Consider the following 23,674-nt stretch of genomic DNA (forward strand, 5'->3'; position numbering starts at 1 on the left):
ACACGCCCCTTCTGCGCTCTGATTGGTCGCCCCCGCCTCTCAGCGCCCACTTTCTCTCTTCCTATTGGTCGATATGAAGATCTATCAAAGCGGAAGTCCCCCTCTTGAAAAATCAATGAAAAGTGAACGGGACCTCCAGAGTGAGAGGAGAGTCAAGCTCGAGAGAGGACGTGAGCATGTTTACGGAAGTGAAGAAGCTTTACCTTCAAAATAAAAGTCCATGAACGACCGCAACATTAAAAGTGCAAAGAATGTGTGCTCGTGTAAATTTACTTTTTAAATGTTTTTCACTCATTTAAAAAATGACATTTTACTTATTATTATTACTATAATATGATATATATTGTTTATATTGGACAATAAACACACATAGGCAGTCAAGACAAGAAGGGCCTGAGCCGGCTTCACTTCCTGAGGAGGCTCAGGTCCTTCGATGTCTGCAACCGGATGCTTCAGATGTTTTATCAGTCTGTTGTCGTGAGCACTATCTTCTTCTTCTTCCTCTGTGGTGCAGGCATCAAAGCAAAAGACACAAACACACTGAACACACTCATAAAGAATGCCGGGTCTGTGGTTGGCTCTAAGCTCGTCACCCTGGAGGAGGTGGTGGAGCACAGGATGCAAAACTACTGGTGATCATGGACAATGTCTCCCATCCCCTCCATGAAACCCTGGAGGAGCTTCAGAGCAGCTTCAGCAGCAGACTCATCCGACCTCGTTGCTTAAAGAACGCCACAGGAAACCATTCCTACCTGCTGCCATTAGACTCTACAACGCTGCACAGCAACGCTCAGGGAATAAACTCACACTACTCAAAGTGACCTATCACTGAAATGCCCCTTTCTCTCTCTTGCACATTAAAATCCACATAGCACATTGTAATATAGTGTTTTAAATCTGCGATACTGTACTTTTATTGTTGTTCATGTTCAGTTCATTGATGACTCTAAATCACCCGTAGGTGTGAATGGTTGTCTGTCTCTGTTCGTCTCTACGTGTCCTGTGATAGACTGGCGTCCTGTCCAGGGTGGACCCCGCCTCACGCCCGATGTCAGCTGGGATCGGCTCCAGCCCCCCGCGACCCCGACAGGGACAAGCGGTTGAAGATGAATGAATGAATGAATATTTTATATTTCATATTGTATCTTATTTGTAGTACTTATGATTGCTTTGTACTGCTGCTACGATGACCTCATTTCCCCTCGGGGATGAATAAAGTTATGTATCTATCCATCCATCCATCCATCCATCTATCCATCCATCCATCCATCCATCTATCTATCTATGGTAGGTCTACAGATTTCCTAATCGTTCTGTCTTCTATAGGGTAACACAGGATAGTTGTAGCACTATCAGTTACTGTATATACCCGTAGACCTGGACCAGGGCTGCCCGACCCTGCTCCTGGAGGGCCACTGTCCTGCATGTCTTAGGTTCCTCCCTGCTCCGACACACTTGAGTCTAAAGATGTTCAAACCTGTGACGAGCTTCAGCTGCTTGATAACGAGCACATCATTAGATTCAGGCGTGTTTGAGCAGAGGGAAACCTAAAACATGCAGGACAGTGGCCCTCCAGGAGCAGGGTCGGGCAGTCCTGGTCCAGGTCTACGGGTCTATACAGTAACTGACAGTGCTACAACTATCCTGTGTTACCCTATAGAAGACAGAACGATTAGGAAATCTGTAGACGTACCATATATAAACATTTAATATGATATATAGTAATAATAATAAGTAAAATGTAAATTTTAAAATTAGTGAGCAGGGTTGGGCAGCCCTGACCCAGACTGTATGGTGTAGATTTTGACAACAAGGCTTTTATTTTGAAAGTTATGACCGGAACCCCCCCCCCCCTAAGTTGTTTCTATTTACTTGACGTCAGCGCGGAGCAGCAGGAGCTCCGAAGGAAGAACGGGACAGTGAACCGGGCTGTTGTGCTCCTCTGGTCCGCTTTCGGTTACTTTTTGGGGGGTTTGACACTTGTTTTGACAGGGACTCGTCCGTGCTCTTCCTCTGGACCGAGTGAACCCCGCGACGCAAGTGACTTTGATGTATTTTCCAGTGACGTGCAGTCAGGGGAGGCAGGTGAGGCTGTGCCTCCCCTGTCATCATGAGAGGAAAAAGAAACGAAATAATAAAACAACACAAGTATTAATATTTGTCCTCTGGACTATGATTTTAGTGTGGTTCTTAATATGTTTTGACCGTTTTTATAGTAAAAATTGCAGAAAATTCTGCATCTCCTGCTAAAATAAACGGAGTCTCATCGGAGACGAGAGGTGAGGCACGGACAGACGAGAGGTGAGGCACGGACAGACGAGAGGTGAGGCACGGACAGCGCAGCCTCCCTCCAGATTGCGCAATCACTCACAAACTGGATTGAGCGCGTGCAGAGGGCGCGTGATTGTTCCCATTTCTGTGTATGTTTCCAATATGATGGTTGAGGACACTTTTATGTAATAAAAGCATACGTCTTCTTTTCCATGGTGTTCAGTGATGTATTTTACGTATGTGTGTAATATTTACATCTTATTGATGTGACATAAATCCACAGGGGAAATGCCTGGCTTGAGGCAGGCAGTACCTCTGCCTCAAGTTAGGCAGCGATAGTGAGCAGCCTGATAGCCAGCAGCCAGATCACGGTGAACTCTAACCTGTGTGCATAAAGTAAACACAGAAGTGTGCTGTGCGACGCTGTAGAGCTTAGAGACAAGCTGTCATTTCTCCCCCTGAAAATGGAGGATTTGATTTCTAAACTGAGACATTTTTCAAAGCTGGACTTTCAGTCACAGCAAGAAGTCATGTACAAGTAAAGGTCAGATATACTGCATTATATAGTTGCACTGGTGTTTTAAAATGGTTTTCAGCCTCCTATTCGCTCCTGTTCTCTCCTCCTATCCTATTGGCATCCTACTGTATGTTTGTAAATCTGACTTGTGAGTCAGTGCCTCCCCAACCCTCACCCTCACTGCACGTCACTGGTATTTTCCCGCAAAGGCATGACGATAAATTCTACGCACACGTGTTTACACGAGCAGGTTTCCAAGACAAACATTTAGAAAATGAATTAGAGATAGATATGATTAGGAAGAGCAAGTCGCTCTCTTCCTGTTTACTGTCACAACAAGTAACAAACAAGACTCCACTGACACATTTACTCAAACAAAACTGTAAAGACACATCAGGGAGGTGACGTTATGTTTAACATGCATGAAAAACGAAATATGGAGGCATATGAGCCTAAAATGGGGTTTTTTTTCTGCCTGTGTGCAATGATGACTGTTATATCAACATTATATCTTCATTCATGACCAAATAAATATATTTTCATGAGTTCTGAGGCCTGTGGATTTTATCTGACAACAGTTAAATTACATTTGTACACTGACTGATTTATTCTCAATAGTATGTATCAAGTCTTACCCTGAACCTGCAACACAACAAACCACTAGAGGGCTGTGAAGGGCAAACTTTCCCTTTGCAACAGGAGAGTTTCTACAGTATATATAAATAATTTTAAGTCCTTGGAGGAACGTACAAGTCAGGTTTGAAGACTTCAGAAGCAACTGCAAGTTCACGTGAAGTCCTTTATCTTTGAGCACAGCAGCAGTTTTAATGGAGTTGGATGTTTTCCATCCAAACCTCTTTTAATGTTTTTAACACGGCTGAAGAACAAGTTCACTGAACGCACTTTAATGGAAGTTTCATAAGATACAAAAGGTTGAGCAGCTTGAGTACAGGCGGCATGACTAGACCTCAATATTGCAAAATGAAAATAACAACATTATAATCATTAGTAACTTAACACAGAAACGGCATGCGGTCTCAATGCGCATGCGCCGCAGTCATGAAAAATGAAACACAGAGGCATTAGCGAGGAGTTAAGGCCGGTTAACGGGTCACTTAAACCCAAACAACTGTCTGGAGAGACAATCTGTGTCCGAGCAGTGAAGTCTAGGTGCATGCCGGTGTTTCTGAGGCTGTTCTCACGTCTCATTCTGCTGCTGGTGTCTGTGCGGACCTTTCCTATCCTTAACCGAAACATTAACCCAACGTTACTCAGTAGGCCTCCCCCGGAGTCACACATGACCATTGGTCTTTCCTTCTCAAACTGCGTCACAATGTCATGTTCATCAGCCCAATTTCAAACATTTCCCCCGAACCCCGAGCTGAAAAGGACTCTAACTTCTGGGCTACGGCCCCAAATGTTTTCACCAGCTCACAGAACTTGAGGGTGGCTTGGTGCATTTCACCCCTGGTGTCTATGAGATCCGAGAAAACTGGTATAGCACATGCAGCGATAGCTCCAAAAATGAGGCTGTCACATAGTTAACCGTTCAATGATACTGTAGCAGCAGTTGGTCTCTAACTTGGCAGCCTCCAAGTGATGTCAGTCAAACCTCCTGTACAGCAGGGAGATGACATCAGTGATTAGGTAATAGCCTGTTAGATTCTCCATTGGTTATGGTGGATTGGGCTACATTTACCAAGGGAGCAGGCCGGCAGCTTTCTCACAGTCACTCCGCGAACACATGATGCCCTGTACGTATGCATATTTATATAAACACACACACACACACAAGATGGAGAATATATCGTTTACAAACAAACACATAGACATTAATACACTCCAGACACTAGGCGCACACACACCCCGCTCAATCACCACCCTGAGACACACACACACACTCTTATATTCCACACATTTCTGGTAACTGGACACCTGTTTTCTCCCGCTCTGACTGACAGGCAGCAGCAGAGAGTCCAGATCCAGTCCCAGCTCTTCCTAATTGGATTTGAGAGGCATCCTGCCGCAGGCCTCTAATAGCCTCTTGTAAGCTGCCCCGGGTATGTTGTGGACCACTTTCTCCCTGCGCTGAGAATAAGGGACCTCCTGAAAGGCATTTTTGGCTGCACACACTGATTCCTCAGAGCCATCAGGCACTTGTAGATTTTGAGGGGTTTTGACAACAATGTCGGAACAACAGATCATGCTAGAAGGAAAGACAGAACAAGAAGCAGAGGGGTTGTAGCATTAGGGAAGGCAGAGCCACTGCCAGCTGATGATGGTTTTAAAAGCTGCAATTGATCTTCATGTTTTTTTTAAAGTGACTTCCTTTACAAGCACATGCTTAACTTTCAAACCCACACTTTGTGCATTCACGTTTGAAAAATGGCACAGCCCTTTAGAAGTGGTTGTTTTTTCAAAGGTTACATTTGTGTGTTTTAAGTTAAAACACACAAAGCGGAAGTTAAAACACAATAAGCGGATGAAGACGAGATGAGATGAGTTAAAACTTTTAACTCATCTCATCTCATCTTCATCCGCTTATCCGGGGTCGGGTCGTGGGGGCAGCAGCTTTAGCAGGGGACCCCAAACTTCCCTTTCCCGGGCCACATTAACCAGCTCTAACTGGGGGATCCTGAGGCGTTCCCAGGCCAGTGTGGAGATATAATCTCTTCACCTGGTCCTGGGTCTTCCCCGAGGCCTCCTCCCAGCTGGACGTGCCTGGAACACCTCCCTAGGGAGGCGCCCAGGGTTCATCCTTACTAGATGATCCTGAACCACCTCAACTGGCTCCTTTCAACGCAAAGGAGCAGCGGCTCTACTCCGAGTTCCTCACAGATGCTGAACTTCTCCCCCTCTCTCTAAGGGAGACTCCAGACCCCCTCCTGAGGAAACACATTTCGGCCGCTTGTACCCGCGATCTCGTTCTTTCGGTCATGACCCAGCTTTCATTAACATAGGTGAGGGTAGGAACGAAGATGTGTGTTTTAACTGTTTTAGGTGTTTCTTTGGCTAACATGTTAGCTTGTTCGCTGTTTCTTCCCCATCGGACTTTGTCATAGCAATGTTCCCACGTTCCCAGATCTCACATTGTACGATGTTATGACCTGTAGAAACATGTTGTAATAAAACAGAATTAACTTTCAGGTGCGTTACCAAACTTTTTTTCAAAACTTAGTAGGTACTGTGCCATGATGATTCATTATTTTTCACTTGGACTAAGTACACTGATACTGTGTCATTGTTTTGATAGAAGAAGAAGAATTACTTTATTAATCCCGCAAAGGGAAATTTGATTTTTTCACTCTATTATTATTCATGTTACACACACACAGGCCCGAAATACACACACATGCACAAACAGGACCTATACATGCAATCAAGGAGAGATGTTAGAGCGAGGGGGCTGCCAGTGACCAGCGCCCTGAGCAGTTGGGGGTTCGGTGCCTTGCTCAACAGAAATAGGAAAGGTAATACAAAATACAATACTATTTGGGATTAATTTCATACAGTATCGCACAATCTTAAGTTTTGTTAAATTGTATAAAGTAAAAACTAATCATTTGTAATATCATAGTTATTTATTGCAATTAATTTATTTGATAACTTCAGTTACTTTGCAGATTCATATTATTAATGAACAATACACACATCAACAAATGAATCCTTATGTGTTATTATCGATTAAACTAGCAGCAGTGAATACAATACCCTGGCAGGGGAGACTACATGATCACGGCGGTGGGTCTCCCATGGTGAGGAACAGCTATTGCACTGAGGCTGTCTGACCCGTGCGAATTCCCCAAATGTGGGAATATCGACTGCAGAATTTGTGGAAGTGGGGGACTGCGTCTCCCCTGAAAATAAATAAACAAATAGAATAAAGCTCCACCACACACATGATGTAAAAATAAATTATAAATGAATGTGAATAAACACTCTCAAGGTAACTGTCCTAAAGATAAGAGAAATCTTAAAAACTATGTAATGTAGGGGATCTGGAGAAGCAACATGAAGCCATTGGGCCTGTAAATAATGTGGGTACATATGTTAAATGTGTAGAATACATTAGAAAGCAGACGTGAGACAAGGTGATTTTAACAGAACAAATTAAGATATGAGCCTAAAATGTGTTTTTTTTCTGCCTGTGTGCAATGAGGACTGTTATATCAACATTACATTGTCATTCATGGCCAAAATAAATATATTTTCATGAGTTCTGAGGCCTGTGGATTTTATCTGACAACAGTTAAATTACATTCGTACACTGACTGATTTATTCTAAATGGTATGTATCAAGTCGTACCCTGAACCTGCAACACAACAAACCACTAGAGGGCTGTGAAGGGCAAACTTTCCCTTTGCAACAGGAGAGTTTCCACAGTATATATAAATAATTTTAAGTCCTTGGAGGAAGGTACAAGTCAAGTTTGAAGACTTCAGAAGCAACTGCAAGTTCACGTGAAGTCCTTTATCTTTGAGCACAGCAGCAGTTTTAATGGAGTTGGATGTTTTCCATCCAAACCTGTTTTAATGTTTTTAACACTGCTGAAGAACAAGTTCACTGAATGCACTTTAATGGAAGTTTCATAAGATACAAAAGGTTGAGCAGCTTGAGTACAGGCGGCATGACTAGACCTCAATATTGCAAAAAAGAAAAAAACAACATTTAATCATTAGTAACTAAACACAGAAACGTATAAACACGAATGTAAAGTGTACAGCTAGTTGTAATACTGTTCTCTAAAACACGCCGAACAAGAGGAAAAACATGAAGCACTTTGTTTTCTCATTATTTTGAGAAATATAATATTAAATCTAACAACGTCGAGTCCCAGAGTTTGTGTTTTGTCTCCTGACGTTGTTTGTTTAACTTCAGACATACACGCAGGTACGTTAGCTTGGTTTGTTGTTGTTGTGAAGCGTCAAAACGGCATGCGGTCTCAATGCGCATGCGCCGCAGGCAGGGTTGCCAGCTTGAGATTAGATTTCCAAACCAGACACACACAAAAAAATCAAAACAGTCCAATCTGGCAACCAGGCTTACTCGTGAGGTAAGTGTGTGGCTTCTGAAAAAGGCGTGTTTTGATTGTGTTTTGCAAAATGAGGGACATAATGGATATCATGATTTCATATTAAAACATTGTTAAATCAACAACATTTATCGCACAACCCTAAGCATCCACAATTCACAAAAATGTAATACACTTAATACCTTTTTATTACATTCCATTAAAGTCTTCACTGCAAGTCTTGAGTCTGGACAGTCTAACTGTAACTTGACCGGTTGGTACGCTCCGTACCTATCCCCGGGTCCTATGTACCCCGCTTTTCACAGAAAGGGTCCGATGTTCCATGGTCTGTTATCATTCATTCATTCATCTTCAACCGCTTATCCCCTGGTCGGGGGTCGCGAGGGGGCTGGAGCCGATCCCAGCTGACATCAGGAGCAAGGCAGGGTCCACCCTGGACAGGACGCCAGTCTATCGCAGGGCACATAGAGACGAACAGAGACAGACAACCATTCACACCTACGGGCAATTCTTGTTATTTTTTCCACAAATAGCGCCGAATCCCACGACATATAAGCTTATGTAGACCCTTACACTAACCCCCTAACCCTTACCCTAATCCTGACCCTAACAAAATGCCGAATTAAATCAGCCAAGACATAAGCTTATGCAACCGGGTAATATAGGACCCAGGGAACATAGGGATGACCCGACTGGTTGTAGATTGTAGCTGATTTTTTTTTCCAAGCTGGGGAGAGAGTGTAGGACATTTTGTGTAAGACCAAGCTGATATTGAACTGTTATTGAACTGTTGGTGTCTCGTAAACCCGTTACATTTGGACACTGTGTGCATGTAAAAGAAAATCAATCAATGTAAATTAATAAAACGGTTGTACGTAGAAGCCAACTGTGTGTGTGCGGTAGTTGTAGTAACCGCATATGTTCATCCGTAATTCATGAAGTCTGCCTTTGTCAGTGTCTTATGTTAAATTACCTCTGAAAAAACACGAATCAGTCTAAGAATATTACCGAGCAAGGGATAGGGCTTATGAGAAACTTAGAAAAAGAGGAAGATGGACCAGAGGTGAGCTGGTCTATTCATTCCAGAGCCGAAGAAGAAGTAGAACATCAGTGTTGAGTGATTAGAATAACAACAGTGAGCAGACAAGTGTAGATCTCCGCTGTGGAACATACGTGACCACCGACTCCATTTTTCAACCGCCTGCCACCAAAACGTTTGATCTAGCTATTTCTTCATGTCAACAGCTGTGTGTATGTGTGTGTGTGTGTGTGTCTCTCTCTCTCTCTCTTTCACACACACACATACACACACACACACACATACAGGGGCCTGTCCTCCCCCACGTGAGGTAGTGCGGGAACTAGGGAGGAAGGGGAGGGAAGCTCTTATATTAATGGCTGCGGTTAACCTGAGAGGGTCAAACCCATTGGAGCTGTTGATGGATCTGGTCTGTAGGAGCTTTCACTCTTTCTGTATCACACACACACGCACATGTGTACATGCATGTGCAGGCCTGGTTGCATGACAATCAGTCTCTGGTTGTGGAGTCACAGTGTGCAGAGAGATAAAGATGGCGGGTAGGAGAGGGCAGCAGGGATGCAGAGGTGGTGGTAAAAAAGGAAAATATGACAAATGTAAAAGAGCATATTGGGGGTAAATTATACAGGCATGTTTATCAGAGGCAGAGCAGGAGGAATTCATGTCACTGGATGAGGTAAACCTAGGGGGGGTGGGTAGTCCCAGAAAACCACTGTTTCAAGTTGGTGAGCTGCAAAGAAAAAGGAACTTTAATCAGAATAGAAACACTTTTCCCTGTTTCCTAAATCCATGACCTATCTCAGCTAACCTAGAGCAAACAACTGAAACTAGAGGACGGTCTGCAAGTGTAATAAAATACCATAATACTTAATCGTCTCATCTCATCTCATCTTCATCCGCTTATCCGGGGTCGGGTCGCGGGGGCAGCAGCTTTAGCAGGGGACCCCAAACTTCCCTTTCCCGGGCCACATTAACCAGCTCTAACTGGGGGATCCCGAGGCGTTCCCAGGCCAGTGTGGAGATATAATCTCTCCACCTGGTCCTGGGTCTTCCCCGAGGCCTCCTCCCAGCTGGACGTGCCTGGAACACCTCCCTAGGGAGGCGCCCAGGGGGCATCCTTACTAGATTCCCGAACCACCTCAACTGGCTCCTTTCAACGCAAAGGAGCAGCGGCTCTACTCCGAGTTCCTCACGGATGCTGAACTTCTCACCCTCTCTCTAAGGGAGACTCCAGCCCCCCTCCTGAGAAAACCCATTTCGGCCGCTTGTACCCGCGACCTCGTTCTTTCGGTCATGACCCAGCTTTCATGACATTAGGTGAGGGTGGGAACGGAGATTAACCGGTAGATCGAGAGCTTTGCCTTCCGGCTCAGCTCTCTTTTCATCACAACGGTGCGGTAGAGCGACTGCAGCACCGCCCCCGCTGCTCCGATTAATCAGCTCAAGTCATGTTTAAAGACTGGACCCACATTCACTGCATGTGCATTTGCAGATTTGTTGGGGAATCTGTACTACGAAATTATAACATCAAACACTTTTGTCCCTGCCTTATAAAGGGGCTTTGTGGCAAAGATTTTAAGACCTTTAATATTTGAGTTCCTAGGCTATTTAGTTTATATATTGCATATACTGTACATGTATATGTTAAATTCTGAACATTATCAGTAACTGTTTAAAATTCAGTATTAAGTAAGTTTAATCCACAATCAGCAACTAAAAATGTGTAAAATATTATAAGTTCAACAGAAGAAACGTGTTAAAAGCTAAGTGAGAACTGCTAACAATGATTAGACAGACAGGTTTATCCTCAACTACTGCGTAGATGGATATGAAAGTGAGCATGGAATTAAACGTTGTCTTATTTATAACGATAACGCAGTGTGTCTTTGTTAAATAGGACCAAGAAACACCTCGCTGCGTCATCGTGGAACCCACCCAACGGTTACCATGGACACTTCAGGATCAAAGCGTCCGTGTTATGATGCGTGCAGATAACGTACTCGGGTTTGTACTTTTGAATGGCAGTAACCAGGAAGTACCCCAAGGAAACAAACTTGTTTTCAAACCGAAGCATCTGACACAAGTTAGAGTCCTAATTGAATCAAGCCTACCGTTCCTATAGACGGGGTTTCCCTGAGATGCTATCCGCCGCCGACTGTGATCTCAGGGCAAAACAAAAGGATGATGTCAGTAAGGAAAAAGAAGAGGAATAAGAGGATATGCTCCCAATTACATGACAGTGCAATAGATTAAAGAACAAGTGCTGCATGTTTGAGGAGAAACATGTAGCGTTGGGGCCCCATGGAAATAGCTACGATTGATGAAGAGATTAACTGTGTTTAATGAGCTGACATGATGTTTCCAGACTACAAAGGTCAGGCCTAATGTTGGATGGGATTCAAAGGATAAGGGTGGTTATATTGTATATTTTTCTTGTTGTCAGCAAATCCCATTTAAAGACCAAGTCCAACAATGAATTTAGCCCAATAACAATTACTGTGGGTCTATTGTAGTAAAGTATCGTGCCATAAAAGTGTCCATTAACAGGGATTTTCTGGGTTTCCCTGAGAAAAGTTTACAGTGGCCCGGCGTCGGCCAGCGACACACTGATGGCAGCATTGAGGTACGGCACTATAGCTTCTGTGATAATAGAGTCAGGGACGGATTTGCACAATTGAGAGTTGAAAAAAGCTATAACACATGCTCCAATTCACTTCCATTCATTTTTATTTATACTGCCAAATCATAAGAAAAGTTATCTCAGGACACTTTACAAACTAGGTATAGACCACACTCTATGACCTATTTATGATTTACAGAGACCCAACAATTCCCCCGTAGAGTACGGTGGCAACGAAAACCTTCACTATAACAGACAGGAACATCAGACAGACCTAGCTCCACAGGGCCCTACATTAAGTCAGTGTTAAAGTCTGACTGGATATCTGAAAAATATACTGTGTAAGTTCCAAACTGAGCCACCCCACTGTAACTGTAGTTTAATTAATGCATTAGAAATACATTTTTAAAATTTCTCAGATGCTTGTTGAGAGGTTAACCTAGACCAGGGGTCTACAACCCACGGCCCTTCAGCCCCCTTTTCAGTGGCTCTCTGTAGCTTTGCCAGAAAATAACACGGAAATAAATAACGTGTTTTTTGCACAGGGGAAAATCTAGAGTTCAAGGTGATTTTGAAAAAATATTAAGTGAAACTAAAATATGGGTTACATTCTACGTCTACGGCCCAGCGCCTTTCCCTGCAGGTGGCTAATCTTGTATTTCTGACCCGCTCTGTCGGTATGCTAACCACGGACAATTACCCCCTAAAACACAGGTAATAATAAGGATACAATGTTTTCTTTATTTTCGTTCTATAACTTAATAAATGCAGCAAACTATAGTTTTTGTATATAACTATAGATAAAACTTCATAAGCTGTGACATCAAATATGTTTTGTGGCTCCAGACAAATTTTATTTGATGTAAGAGGGGGCAAAATGGCTCTTTAGGTAGTAAAGGTTGCAGACTCCTGACTCCGGCCTAGTGGGGCACCGAGCTCTTAATACATTGGGGAAACTTTGTGCTGAGTCCTTTAAATCCCCAAAGGGCATTATCCCACTTATACTATGGTCACCTGACAAAACAAAACACGACCATCAATTTGTATTTTAATGCATTTTGAAATCAAAATCTGTTTTTCCGCGAGCCATAACTCTTTCCCTACACCTGAGGGTTTGACTAAAACCTGGAACAGTCATTCCCATGAGGTTCCTATGCAATGGAAACATTGTTGACTACTCCAGTAAATAGGATGAACCTTATTGAAGACTTGGCAATGGGAGATCTTTCTAGTCCGCTCAGCTCATAGATCCCCAGCTACAAGTCAAAAAGCTAACATTATGCTAGCAATATTCAAAGTCAATTACGCTGCGTACTTTAACAAACAGTAAAAATACATTTTTGTAGCTTGCGTGTCGCCATCCTGTGTTGTTCAAGCGAGGCACTGAAGGACAATGTTGTAAAAAAGAGATTACACATTTTAAATACCATACCTCCGGAGCATCCATTCTAGCATCAACCCTGATACTATTAAGCAAGTGCATTCATTTACAACAGTGAATGATTTCAGTACTTTCAGTACCCACTGGACCACAAAGCTCCATCCAAACGATTAACCACACTGTTGCATCCATGTATCCTACAACAATACTTGTTCATTGTTGTTGTTACTTTAAAAACTGTAATTTTTCTCAAAAAAAATGTGCAGCCATGCTGGAATCAAGCAACATTCATTTATTATATTTTCAACAGATACATTTAAAACACAAACTGTTTTAAGAACCTGCCTCCTCTGCCTGCGTCGTGTCCCTGTGATACACAACAGAGGCAGACAGCAGAGATTACAGAGCTTTGCTGCAAAGCACACAGACACGTCAGTACGTCAAGTTAGTTTGTCTCCACGCTGCTCATCTTCAGTCCTGAGCTGGAACGAGGGAGGAAGATGAAGGACGCGGGTAAAGAAAGCTTATTCACAGTGCTTAGAAAATGCTGTAGTGGTTTGGGACCCTCCCTCTGGATCCACATGTACCCACACTGGGATCAGATCCCACTGGAGCCTGGAGTTTTTCTTGCTTCACCTCCCTCGCCTAGCTTCAGATCTTAATAAAGAGGAAACTCCCCGACCCCCATCAAAATAAAAAAACAACAACAAACAAAGCCACAGCTCTCAACTCAACAGATCACGAAGGTTAATCAACCGTCTGGTCTGACCAGAAAGAACCGCGGGCTGTGACACAATGCACTGGGCATTACCCTGAAAGTCTGAATGATATGAATGTAATGCTCAGTTAAGCTACACAACAGTCGAGCACCTGAAATGTCTTTGACCACTTGATTGTCTAAGTTTCTTATTGAAAGTACAAGTCCAGCCTATTGCAGATCGGCCTCAGCCCACAAACACAGCTAATTGTCTGTCACACGAATGGTTATGAGGATTTATTTACTTGCAGATTTTTGGAAAATCCAGAGAACCTCAGATTTTCCATTTCAATCCGGATCCTATTTGCTTGACTCAGCAGATCAAATGTTGGTCGGTTACATATGATGCAGATCTAAATAGCAGGGCCATGTGGTAGTGAAATTGTCCATATCACTCCATCGCTGATTTAAGTGAAAACAAGTGACATCTAGTAGATGACAAAAAATGTTGTTAGATCTGTACTGTGAGTGACAAACAGCTTGTTTTGAATATGATTTCAGACTCTTTGGGTAACTTCCACATTTGGTACAAACTGGAAACTTCTACATTATCCAGACTTTCCAGACATGCACAGGAACCCTGATCACATGGCCCACGAGATATTGGCCGTGTGCTCCTTGGCCTTCATGCGCAGCACGGCTATGCTGGACGAACGCCTCTCAAACTCTGGCTTGGTCTCGAAGGCATGGTGGCCGTTGGCGGCCGGCGTGAGGAGGGAGTCTGCACTGAAGAAGTTGTTGAGGGAGACGTGGCCGAACTGGTTCTGCTGGTTGGGGAAGCCCACGTAGCCGTGCTCGGCGGCGGCGGCTGCGGCCGATCGAGGGGAGTGGGAGTATGATGTGACGCAGGGAGGGGAGCCTCGAGGCAGCATGCAGGAGGAGACCACAGAGCCACCGGGAGCAGGGCTCGGCCACAGGTTGTTGGGAATCTGTTGGGTGAAAGAAGGTTTTAGATACTGAGAAATAACTTAATTTCATGAGGATGCATTGATTGGTTGGTTGGTTGGTTGGTTGGTGTGTTGATAATTTTGCATATACTGTAGATGTTTTTATGAAGTAGCATTATAGATGGATACAAACTTTACACCATTTTTTTATTTTGACATTGGCAAACATGCTAATTTCTCTCATGCACAGTGATATTTTAGTTGTGTTTCACCCATATAACAAAAGATCTCACTTAATGGTATCTGAGCATGCAGGACATTTTGTGTTTGGGTTTTGAGAAATCTATCTGTATACACATACGCAGTACTCATTGGAACCACTTGAAACAGAGATATAGCCTCTGTGAACTGTTGACAGCCACGTGTGTGGATTATCCAGATTAAAAGGGAAAGTTTTGATTGTTTTAAGTGTGGTTGTATGAGGTATTTATCCATATAGCCAGTGTGTTATCTACAGTAGATGGCGTTCGGCACGGCCTCGTTTGGAGAAGCAGACAGGAGCACCGACACAGAACATAAGCATTGTGCTGCTGTGGACGGGGGCAGCAGTTAAACGTATTTCAGCCACCTAAAAAAATAATCCGTTCAAAAAAACATCAGTTTTTAGTGTGCGCTATATATATAGAATAATTTTGCAGTTTAAGTTTAAGTGTAGGGAACTGAAGCTGTTATCTATGCTCTCATCAAAGTCACCAGACTTTTACGATAACATGGGAGTTGTTGGTCTGCCGCTGCCTTTATTGGTTAATTCCTAACCCTTTAAAAACACCAAAGTCACACAATAAGACAAACTGACTAACTGATCAAGGCGGCAGTAGACCATTAACTCCTGTGTTCTGTGAGTTAAAATGACTGTTTTAGTGGAGTCTGGTGGCTTTGAAGAGGACAGCGCCCGTTCCTCCATGTAAACTTAAACAGAGCGGTCTGACGGAAAGTTAAATGGTGAAAATAGTCTAAATATTATTTGCTTTTATTATTTTTTCAGGGTGGCTAAAATTTGTTTAGATGTTGCCCCCATCCACAGCAGGACATCGCTCAGCTTCCGTGTCCCCTGCCTCTCCAAACCGGGGGTGTGCCAAGCAACTTTATCTCTTTAGCACAGACACAGAGGTTGTTTTTGAGTTCTCAGAATAATTTATTTTAAAGCGTTAAGCCCCAAAAAAAAGGAATTTCATTCACCCCCATTGTACTGGGGTTAAGGCCGAAATATCAGGGACATTTATAAAAAAAATAAAAAGATAACACTAGCAGTCAATGTCTCAAACATCATCTGACTGCAAACAAACACATCCGAACAATTGTAAAAACATAGAGCGTCTTGTGATTTTGGAGGAGGTCACATGTTTTCTTAATCAATCATAAAAACTGTCGTGCAGCCTCTGTTAGCATTTTTGGAGACAACAGAGCAAACAAGAGGCAGAGAACAAAGAGACAGAAACAGAAAGGAGTCCCATCTGGTCAGCACACAGTAAACACCACAGGACTGGGTTTTAAGGCAGGAGCTGCAGACTACAGAACTGCATGTCTACAGGGCTGCATGTCTACCTTTAACGTAACAATGCAGACTGAGCCGACAGCTGTATCCCAACGAATGACTTCATTCACTCTGAGTCAGTTCATTTACCGAGATTTCCATCAAACTGGGAAGACAAGCCGGCGTAAGTGAGTAGCATGTGAACAGCATGCAAATTCATTTGTTCCTTAATTGTATCTGGTCAAAATGAAGTCTACTGAAATTTGGCACTATATAATTTTCTTCACCACAACATAAATTAATTTTAAACCAATAAATGCACCAAAACAATTCCACACATTACACATCAAAACGTATTTACCTGCAGCATCTATTCAGAAAACTGCAAACTGAACCGACACCTTTTGCCAAAGCAAAGTTTACAGACACATTTGAACAAACCCCACAAACCACTAGTGCTGTGGTAAAGAGAAAAGCCCACTTTGACATTTAAATAAGCTTCTATTGTAGCACAAAAACACGGCTGTATAGCTTGAGAATCAGCTTTGCCAACATGTTCCTGACAACATGTGTCATGGATACTGTAAACAGGACCTCAGCCTTTACCCAAAAGACAACATCGGCCAAAACCTCATAGTCGACTAAATAAAACAAAACTCTTTAAAACCCACAATAATGCAATCCATGTCCACTGTGCCGAGGGAGACCGAAACGCCCGCTGCCAGCACAGTTACACGTAGGACAGTCCATTTAATGACAGTAATCTGGATCAGCTGTAAGAAAGGGTATGGCTGGTATCCAGGGGTATCTATCAGAAACATGTGCGGGGGAAAATACGAGGCAGTCCTACAGATTTCTGACCTGGTCCTGAGCCAGGGCGTGGAGGATGGAGGAACCGGGACTGACTTATTCTGCTTTTACTTCTTTTTTTCTTCACACACCGACTTTTTGAATAAAACACATAAGATGCTTTCTGTAGGCCTCAAATGTGAACACACACGGTCCTCTGAGGAGCTGCATACTTCCATCTGAAATACTGCAAAAGGCTCTGCAACACATGGAGGCCCAATCTCAGTTTGCGATAGGGAACACCTACCAAAAAGGACAAACTGACACCGCGCATCTCCTCTCACCTCATCTTGTACCTGACCTTTGTCCGAGCAGCATGATAAATGTGCGGCTAACATGAAATCTGATATGAGGCCATTCATTCCGCCATGACACCTCACAGAGGCTCTAATCAGTGGCTAGCTCCTTATCTGAAGATGGGTTTCATATTAAGTGATTAATAGGGCAACACTGACACGCGCTGATTAATGCAGGTAAAAGCAGTTATTTGTTAGGACTTAAATAAAATGAGTAGTTCAGGATAGAAAGAAGATCGCAGGCCGCTGTGAGCATTACGCGCCACTGCAGTCATATACACCTACAGTATACGTTTGAGGAATACATTTAAATAACCATCAGAGGTCCGTTTGACACCGACAATAAAAACCTTAACTCGAAGGGAAACTTTAAACCCAACTCGCCTGCGTGTAGCTGTCGGTCCTCGGTAACACTGCTAAATCGTAGGTGGCTGCAAAGTGGGTCTTGGCTTGTTGGATCTGCCCGTAGCGCTCTCGTTTCCTCCATTTTGCTCTTCTGTTCTGAAACCACACCTAAAGGGAAACATCGGGAATTAAAATTAAAATGAAACAAAGCAAAATACGTTTCGATAAATGTGACTTTCTGATCGAAACGGCTTAGAAAAGAGGTGCGTGCAAATTATGGCAAAAATAATAATAAACACACTCAAATTAAAAGACCTCCTTCTGCACTGGTTTATTTTTATTTAAAAAAATAAAAGTATGTTTAATCAAGACTTTTGTTTTAATCACTGCGTTTATTTTCGTGGTGTAGATAAGAGCTTGATGGATTTGGATTTTTTTTTTAGGCATAGCGGTGTTTGGCTGTTAAGGCCCGTCTTTCTTTCATTTGTGGCTTCTTTTCTCCAACACTTGGAAGTTAACAAAATAAGAGCCCGGTGATAAACTGTACCTGCACTCTGGCCTCTGTTAATTCCGTCCTCATGGCCAGCTGTTCCCTCACATACACATCTGGATAGTGCGTCTTCTGAAACACTTTCTCCAGCTCCTCCAGCTGCACGCTGGTGAAGGTCGTCCGGTGTCTCCTCTTCTTGCTGCTGGACACGTTGCTGTCGCACTTGTCTCCCATGTCGTCCAAATCCGTTTTCTCCTGACCCGTTGTCACGGGAGACGCCCTCAGAGTGCAACAATTGTCCATCGACCTCCCGAGGTCCGAGTGCAAAGTGTCGTCGTCTGTTTTTGGCACACCGTAATTGGCTGGAATGAATACGTGATAAATAAATATATAACAATATATGATGTACAGTAAATACGCATGTGCCATTACATTATAACTTAGAGCATAACAGATATATGAGTAATTTAAATTACTTCTCAATGTATTTTTCATTTGCAAAAATAAATCTTCCTTGGATCTATTTAGTGTAAAATAAGCAACATGTGGATAAACTTAAATTAACATTACAAAATTAAACGTAGTAAATGAAACTTCAGAAAAGTTTTGTATAAAAAAGAAAAGATTGGATGATGCATATCCTTCAGTTTTCCCTCTTTAACTCGCACAAACACGCGGACCGACTCCTGTAAAACGGCGCAGTTGACGCAAAAAAAAAGGCAAAAGGACAAAAACAAGCTTTTACGCACCGTTCTGGTCTCCGCAGGGCGAGGCGCGGTGCTCGCCGCTCTGGAGCCCGAAGGCCTGCACACATTTCGGGGAGGACTTGGCGAAGTACTGCGCGCTGTCCAGGCTCTCCATGACTTGGTCCATGTAGTAATCGCTGGCCTTCATCGCTTGGCTTTTCAACGCGAACTTGTCCTCCATGTACTCCATCATCATCCCCGCTCGCTCTAATCGAAAGTCACCATTAATAAAAAAAGAAAAAAGAAAAAGAAACTAATCGCCGTCGCGCACCGATGAGCGGAGCGATGGCTCGTAATGCAATAATTCGCCAATGGAGTTAATTTGCTGTGTCTTGAAGGCACAACGTCTTTATAGCCCCGAAGAGAACGAGACCCTGGAAGAGCTCCCCTCCTCTCTGAATATGAAACAGCACCCAACTCCTCCCACGCGCCCTCACTCCAAACCAAACAGCAGTTTAAAGTGATCCTCGACTCTGAGAGGAAACAATCAAAAGTGACTTTAATTTACAGCATGTTTAGACATCCACAATGAGGCAATCGGGTATCAGCAGCCACGCGTTGGGACTGCGAACGGGATCTAATCTGGGTCTTCGGATGCTCCAGAGTCGCTCATCTCTGCTCTTCATCTATTTCGATTTTTTTGTTTTTGGACACTTTAACTTGGTACCGGAATAATGAACTGCTGTGCTGGATGCTCTAAAATGTCCTTTAAAGATGCACGAGGGGGGAAACATTTACTTTATAATATTATAATTAATATTCTGTGTGCTTTATGTCAGGTTAACTGATGTGTAACCCTGATAATTAGGCCCTACCGTGTTAGTTAAATAACATTTAGATGCGGTGTGTCACTGATTTCACATTTACGAATATGTACTCTGTGTAAAAGAAAGAAAATACATTTTTAACGTTTAGCTTGTTTTTGTTTTTCTTGTAGTTTAATAAAAAAACATCACTTATTTAGTTTGTACTTATTTTATTTCATTATGCTGCTAAACTGAACAGTGCTTATTGTTGTATATTGTATAAACCTGCGTTTAACCACAATGTCTGTTGCACTCTGTCACATTAGTTATTGTTTGATTTATCTGATGTTAGCTTTATTTTGATTTGATTGATGTTTTTATGCTTATTGTTACTCTGATCCTTGCCCACCTTTGTATTGAAGCTGTTGCACAATCATTTCCCTTGTGATAAATAAAGCTTCTTGAATCTTGAATCTTGAAAATCATCTGCAGCTTACAGACAGTGTGTTTGGAGCAAAGAACGCCCCGCTCCAAATGCATTTGTTTTGTTTGTTTGTTTTTATTTTAATACATTTAATCGGTGTTAAACGCGCACGGAGGCTCCAGACTTCACCGTCCAAATAGTGTATTAATTAGGGTTATTTTTTTAAGTCTTATAACAAGACAAAAAATACAGAATTTCAGATGTGCAAAGGCCTCAAATAGAGTTTTCTCTAATATCCAGAACGACCTAAACGGCTTATTAAATTCCGAGTTGCATCGAAAAACTTGTTAAAAAATGTGCATTTGTATTGTTTCTGCGCGTTTAGTGCGCAATAATGTCGACGTGTTCGATCATTTGGCGCGTGTTTATCCAGGAATTGCAGTATTCGCTGTGAAATTTGTGTTTGGGTGAGATGTTTGCAAAATGACTGATACATTTTTGTATTGAATAAGGTACCAGTGTTTAATTTTACAAGCATAAACCTTAGCCATGCTGTTAAATTAAACACAACCACTGCCCTTTTCTCGGTGAACACTAATGAGCTTTGTCAGTTACCCTTTGTGAAAAATAAAGTGTGTATAACATCAAATTTGGATTTAATTTAACAATCAAAAATGCTGTAAATGAGGCATTGGAGAGCAAACACACACAGGAACAAACACACACAGGACCCAACAGGGAGATTTACCAAAGAGGACAGGAAGAGCGTTTCTTTAGCATTTATTCTTATTGGAGGAATTAAGTTACCACCAACCAAAGTCCATCTCCCACCTCCACACCTCCACCCGAAGACACGCACCACCTGCGATGCACGACACGCACATAGCTTTGGTTCGCTCTGGGGTCAGTGGCAGTTACCTGGAGCTTCCCGGTGCCACAGGAGTAAAAATAAAAATAAATAGAGGTGCTCTTAAGTGGCAGGGGGGTGTCTTATTGGGCTTCTAAGATGACCTCGCACACCGGCTCACGCTGAGGAGAAAATGTGAAAAGTTCACTGCGGTTTGGTGGGTCTTCAGCTGGAAATTCCTGCCACAATAGATGCTGCGTGGGCCCGTAGAGTTGGAGGGCTTGGTCACTTTTAGGCCGACTAATTCTTTAAGTGCTGCAGCCAATATGTCATGTGAGCCACCTGGAAAGATCTTTACCTTCAGCTTTAATAAAAACACGCAGTGCCAGCTCTGTAATAACATTATGTAGCACGCATCACGGTCGAAAATATGATTGAACTGTACTAATTTTCATTCATTCCAGTCTTAACCTGACTGATCACAGTCCAACACGACCCAACCAGGGCCTGAGAGGCCAAGACGTGCCACTTCAGAAGGCAGAAACATGAGGTCACGATGCCCAAAGCCACCCTCGGGTCTAATTCAATCTATTGAAATGTCTTCTAACTCTGGCTCGCCACAAAACACAAAAACGTACGGTTTGTTTCCCCCCCAAATGCACACGCTTTGTGGAGCTCATGGATGTCGTTGGAGTCTGCAGAACATTTGGCTCGTGAAGCCGAATATCAAGAAGTGAAAGCAGCGCGTTCGTGCTTTAAAAGTTTGTTTTCATTTTGTTTGTTTGTCCTTTGTTTTCTTTCCAGGAGTCAGGCATTCCTGAGCTCTCACTCACTTAAGTCATCTGGGTTTATGTCCACATGTTATACAAGTCACCTATGACTGAAACCAGAACTGACCCGGCAGCGGGGTCGCCCGGACTAAATCCAGATGCTGCGCTGTACGAGACTGAAGCAAAGTTCAATACAATAATCATACGAAGAAGATTTTTCTCATCTTCCGCGTTTCGATTTAACAGCTAACGTTGTTTGCATGAGTAGCACCGATAGAGCGTGCAGCAACACTCGAATGCCAGGTGAGCCGACACATTATCACATCCTTAACAGAAAGAATGATTTCTTAATGTTTAGCATTTTTAAATTTAAATACACGGCAGATTTAAGAGCAAGAAACACAAAGAGAAAGCAGCTGCACGCCTCTATGACAGCTTGAGTTCAGCTTTGAGATGTTTCACTTTAATATGCACTTCATTTAAAAGATTAAATTGCATTTGTAAAGAGATGAACAAACATGTAAATTACCATAACAGTGCAGGCTCATTAACAGCTAAAGTATAAACAATATAAACGTCTTTAATCCTGCAGCAAAAAGAATCATTTAAACATCAGCTCCACATCAAACAGGCCCATAATCTAAACTCTCACTGCAACACACACACACACACACACACACACACACACACACACACACACACACACACACACACACACACACACACACACACACACACACACACACACACACACACACACACACACACACACACACACACACACACACACACACACACACACACACACACACACACACACACACACACACACACACACACACATGAAGGATATGGATTATGATAAAAATGTAGATTCTTAAAAAATGTGTATACAAACGTGCCTTTCCTTCTAGATTACTTCATGTAAATTAAAATTCTGAACATTTCATAACATGTATTAAATATGTATGTATATGTAATATGTGAGATACATGCATCATGTTCTCTTACTTCCATGTGATGTCCTGAGAAATTGAAAGGATCCTGTTTCTAACTTTATTAATTTACAAACATGTTTTTTCCCGAGGCTCTCTACCTGTGACATCAGTTTTGCGAAACATCGTCTTTGTGATATTCTCAGGGAACAAATGAGCTCTGACTTTCACCGGGGTTCAGCGTAGAAGACTTTCTGCCTGTGTGAGTTGATTCCCAATTTCTTTATAAGTTGGTTTCACATTTCCAGGAGAGTTTGCACATTCCTCAGAGTTTATACGTCTTTACTTTGGCTAAAGGAGATGGCTAATTGTGTCACGAGGTATAAATAAATAAGGATCTCTTATGCCATTTATTTTTTATTGGTGGGATTTGGAGTAATTTTATGTTCTGAAGTATTTGTGCTGAGACTCAGTAAAGCCATATATATATATATATACTATAATTTGTGTTTAAAGGATTTGTTCCTACAATCCTAATCACTGCATTCGTCTTTTTATGATTTACTGTTCACTTGAATAATAAATATAACAGCACATTACTTGACCTTTAAATCAGCTTTACTCCACATTTCAGTTAGTGTGTCATGCTTGCACACACATGCTGTGGGGTGTCCTGCGCTGCCTTTTAGTACCAGAAACACTGTCCTCATCACAATATGTCTCCGTATGGTGCTGCCAGTCTTGTTTTTTACACTTTACACTGTAAAGCTATAATTTCGCAAGCTACACTGTTGTATTTCAGAAATGTTATGTTTCCAGGCAGCGACTGGCGTTCGTTTTGTCAATGTTACATCCTATTGGCTCTACTAAAACGATAATATAATATGGACAAAGTAATGTGTGGAAACCATAAAATGTCCACAAAAAACTAAAATGAAATGGTCAGCAAAAATGTAGAGTATACAAAAATTGTGGCTAAAACTTTCAAGCAGACTGTTACGGCCCTTTAATGCATCTGAAGAGAGGAATCCTCTCCCTGCCAGACTCCATCTGACAACATTTGCTGACTTGAGGTCAGGCTGGCAGGGCAGTCTGGGCTGAGAGGGACATTCTTCATCTTATCTAAATGTGCGGTGGAGCGCTCATTTCACCAGGCAATGGATTTTGTATGTCTTAGGTTACATATA

At 42.5% G+C, this 23,674-nt stretch overlaps 1 protein-coding gene across 1 annotated transcript; it reads right to left on the minus strand.

Moving 5' to 3' along the window:
* Positions 1-14,202: 14,202 nt before the first annotated feature.
* Positions 14,203-18,961, minus strand: alx1 (ALX homeobox 1; the record flags this gene model as incomplete). Its single annotated transcript, XM_083917156.1, has 4 exons — positions 14,203-14,547; positions 17,569-17,697; positions 18,077-18,381; positions 18,769-18,961. 4 exons carry the CDS (start codon positions 18,959-18,961, stop codon positions 14,203-14,205), a joined length of 972 nt encoding a protein of 323 aa, XP_083773282.1.
* Positions 18,962-23,674: the final 4,713 nt, after the last annotated feature.

Source organism: Echiichthys vipera (genome assembly GCF_963691815.1).
Source record: "Echiichthys vipera genome assembly, chromosome: 7".
Classification (NCBI taxonomy): Eukaryota; Metazoa; Chordata; class Actinopteri; order Perciformes; family Trachinidae; genus Echiichthys; species Echiichthys vipera.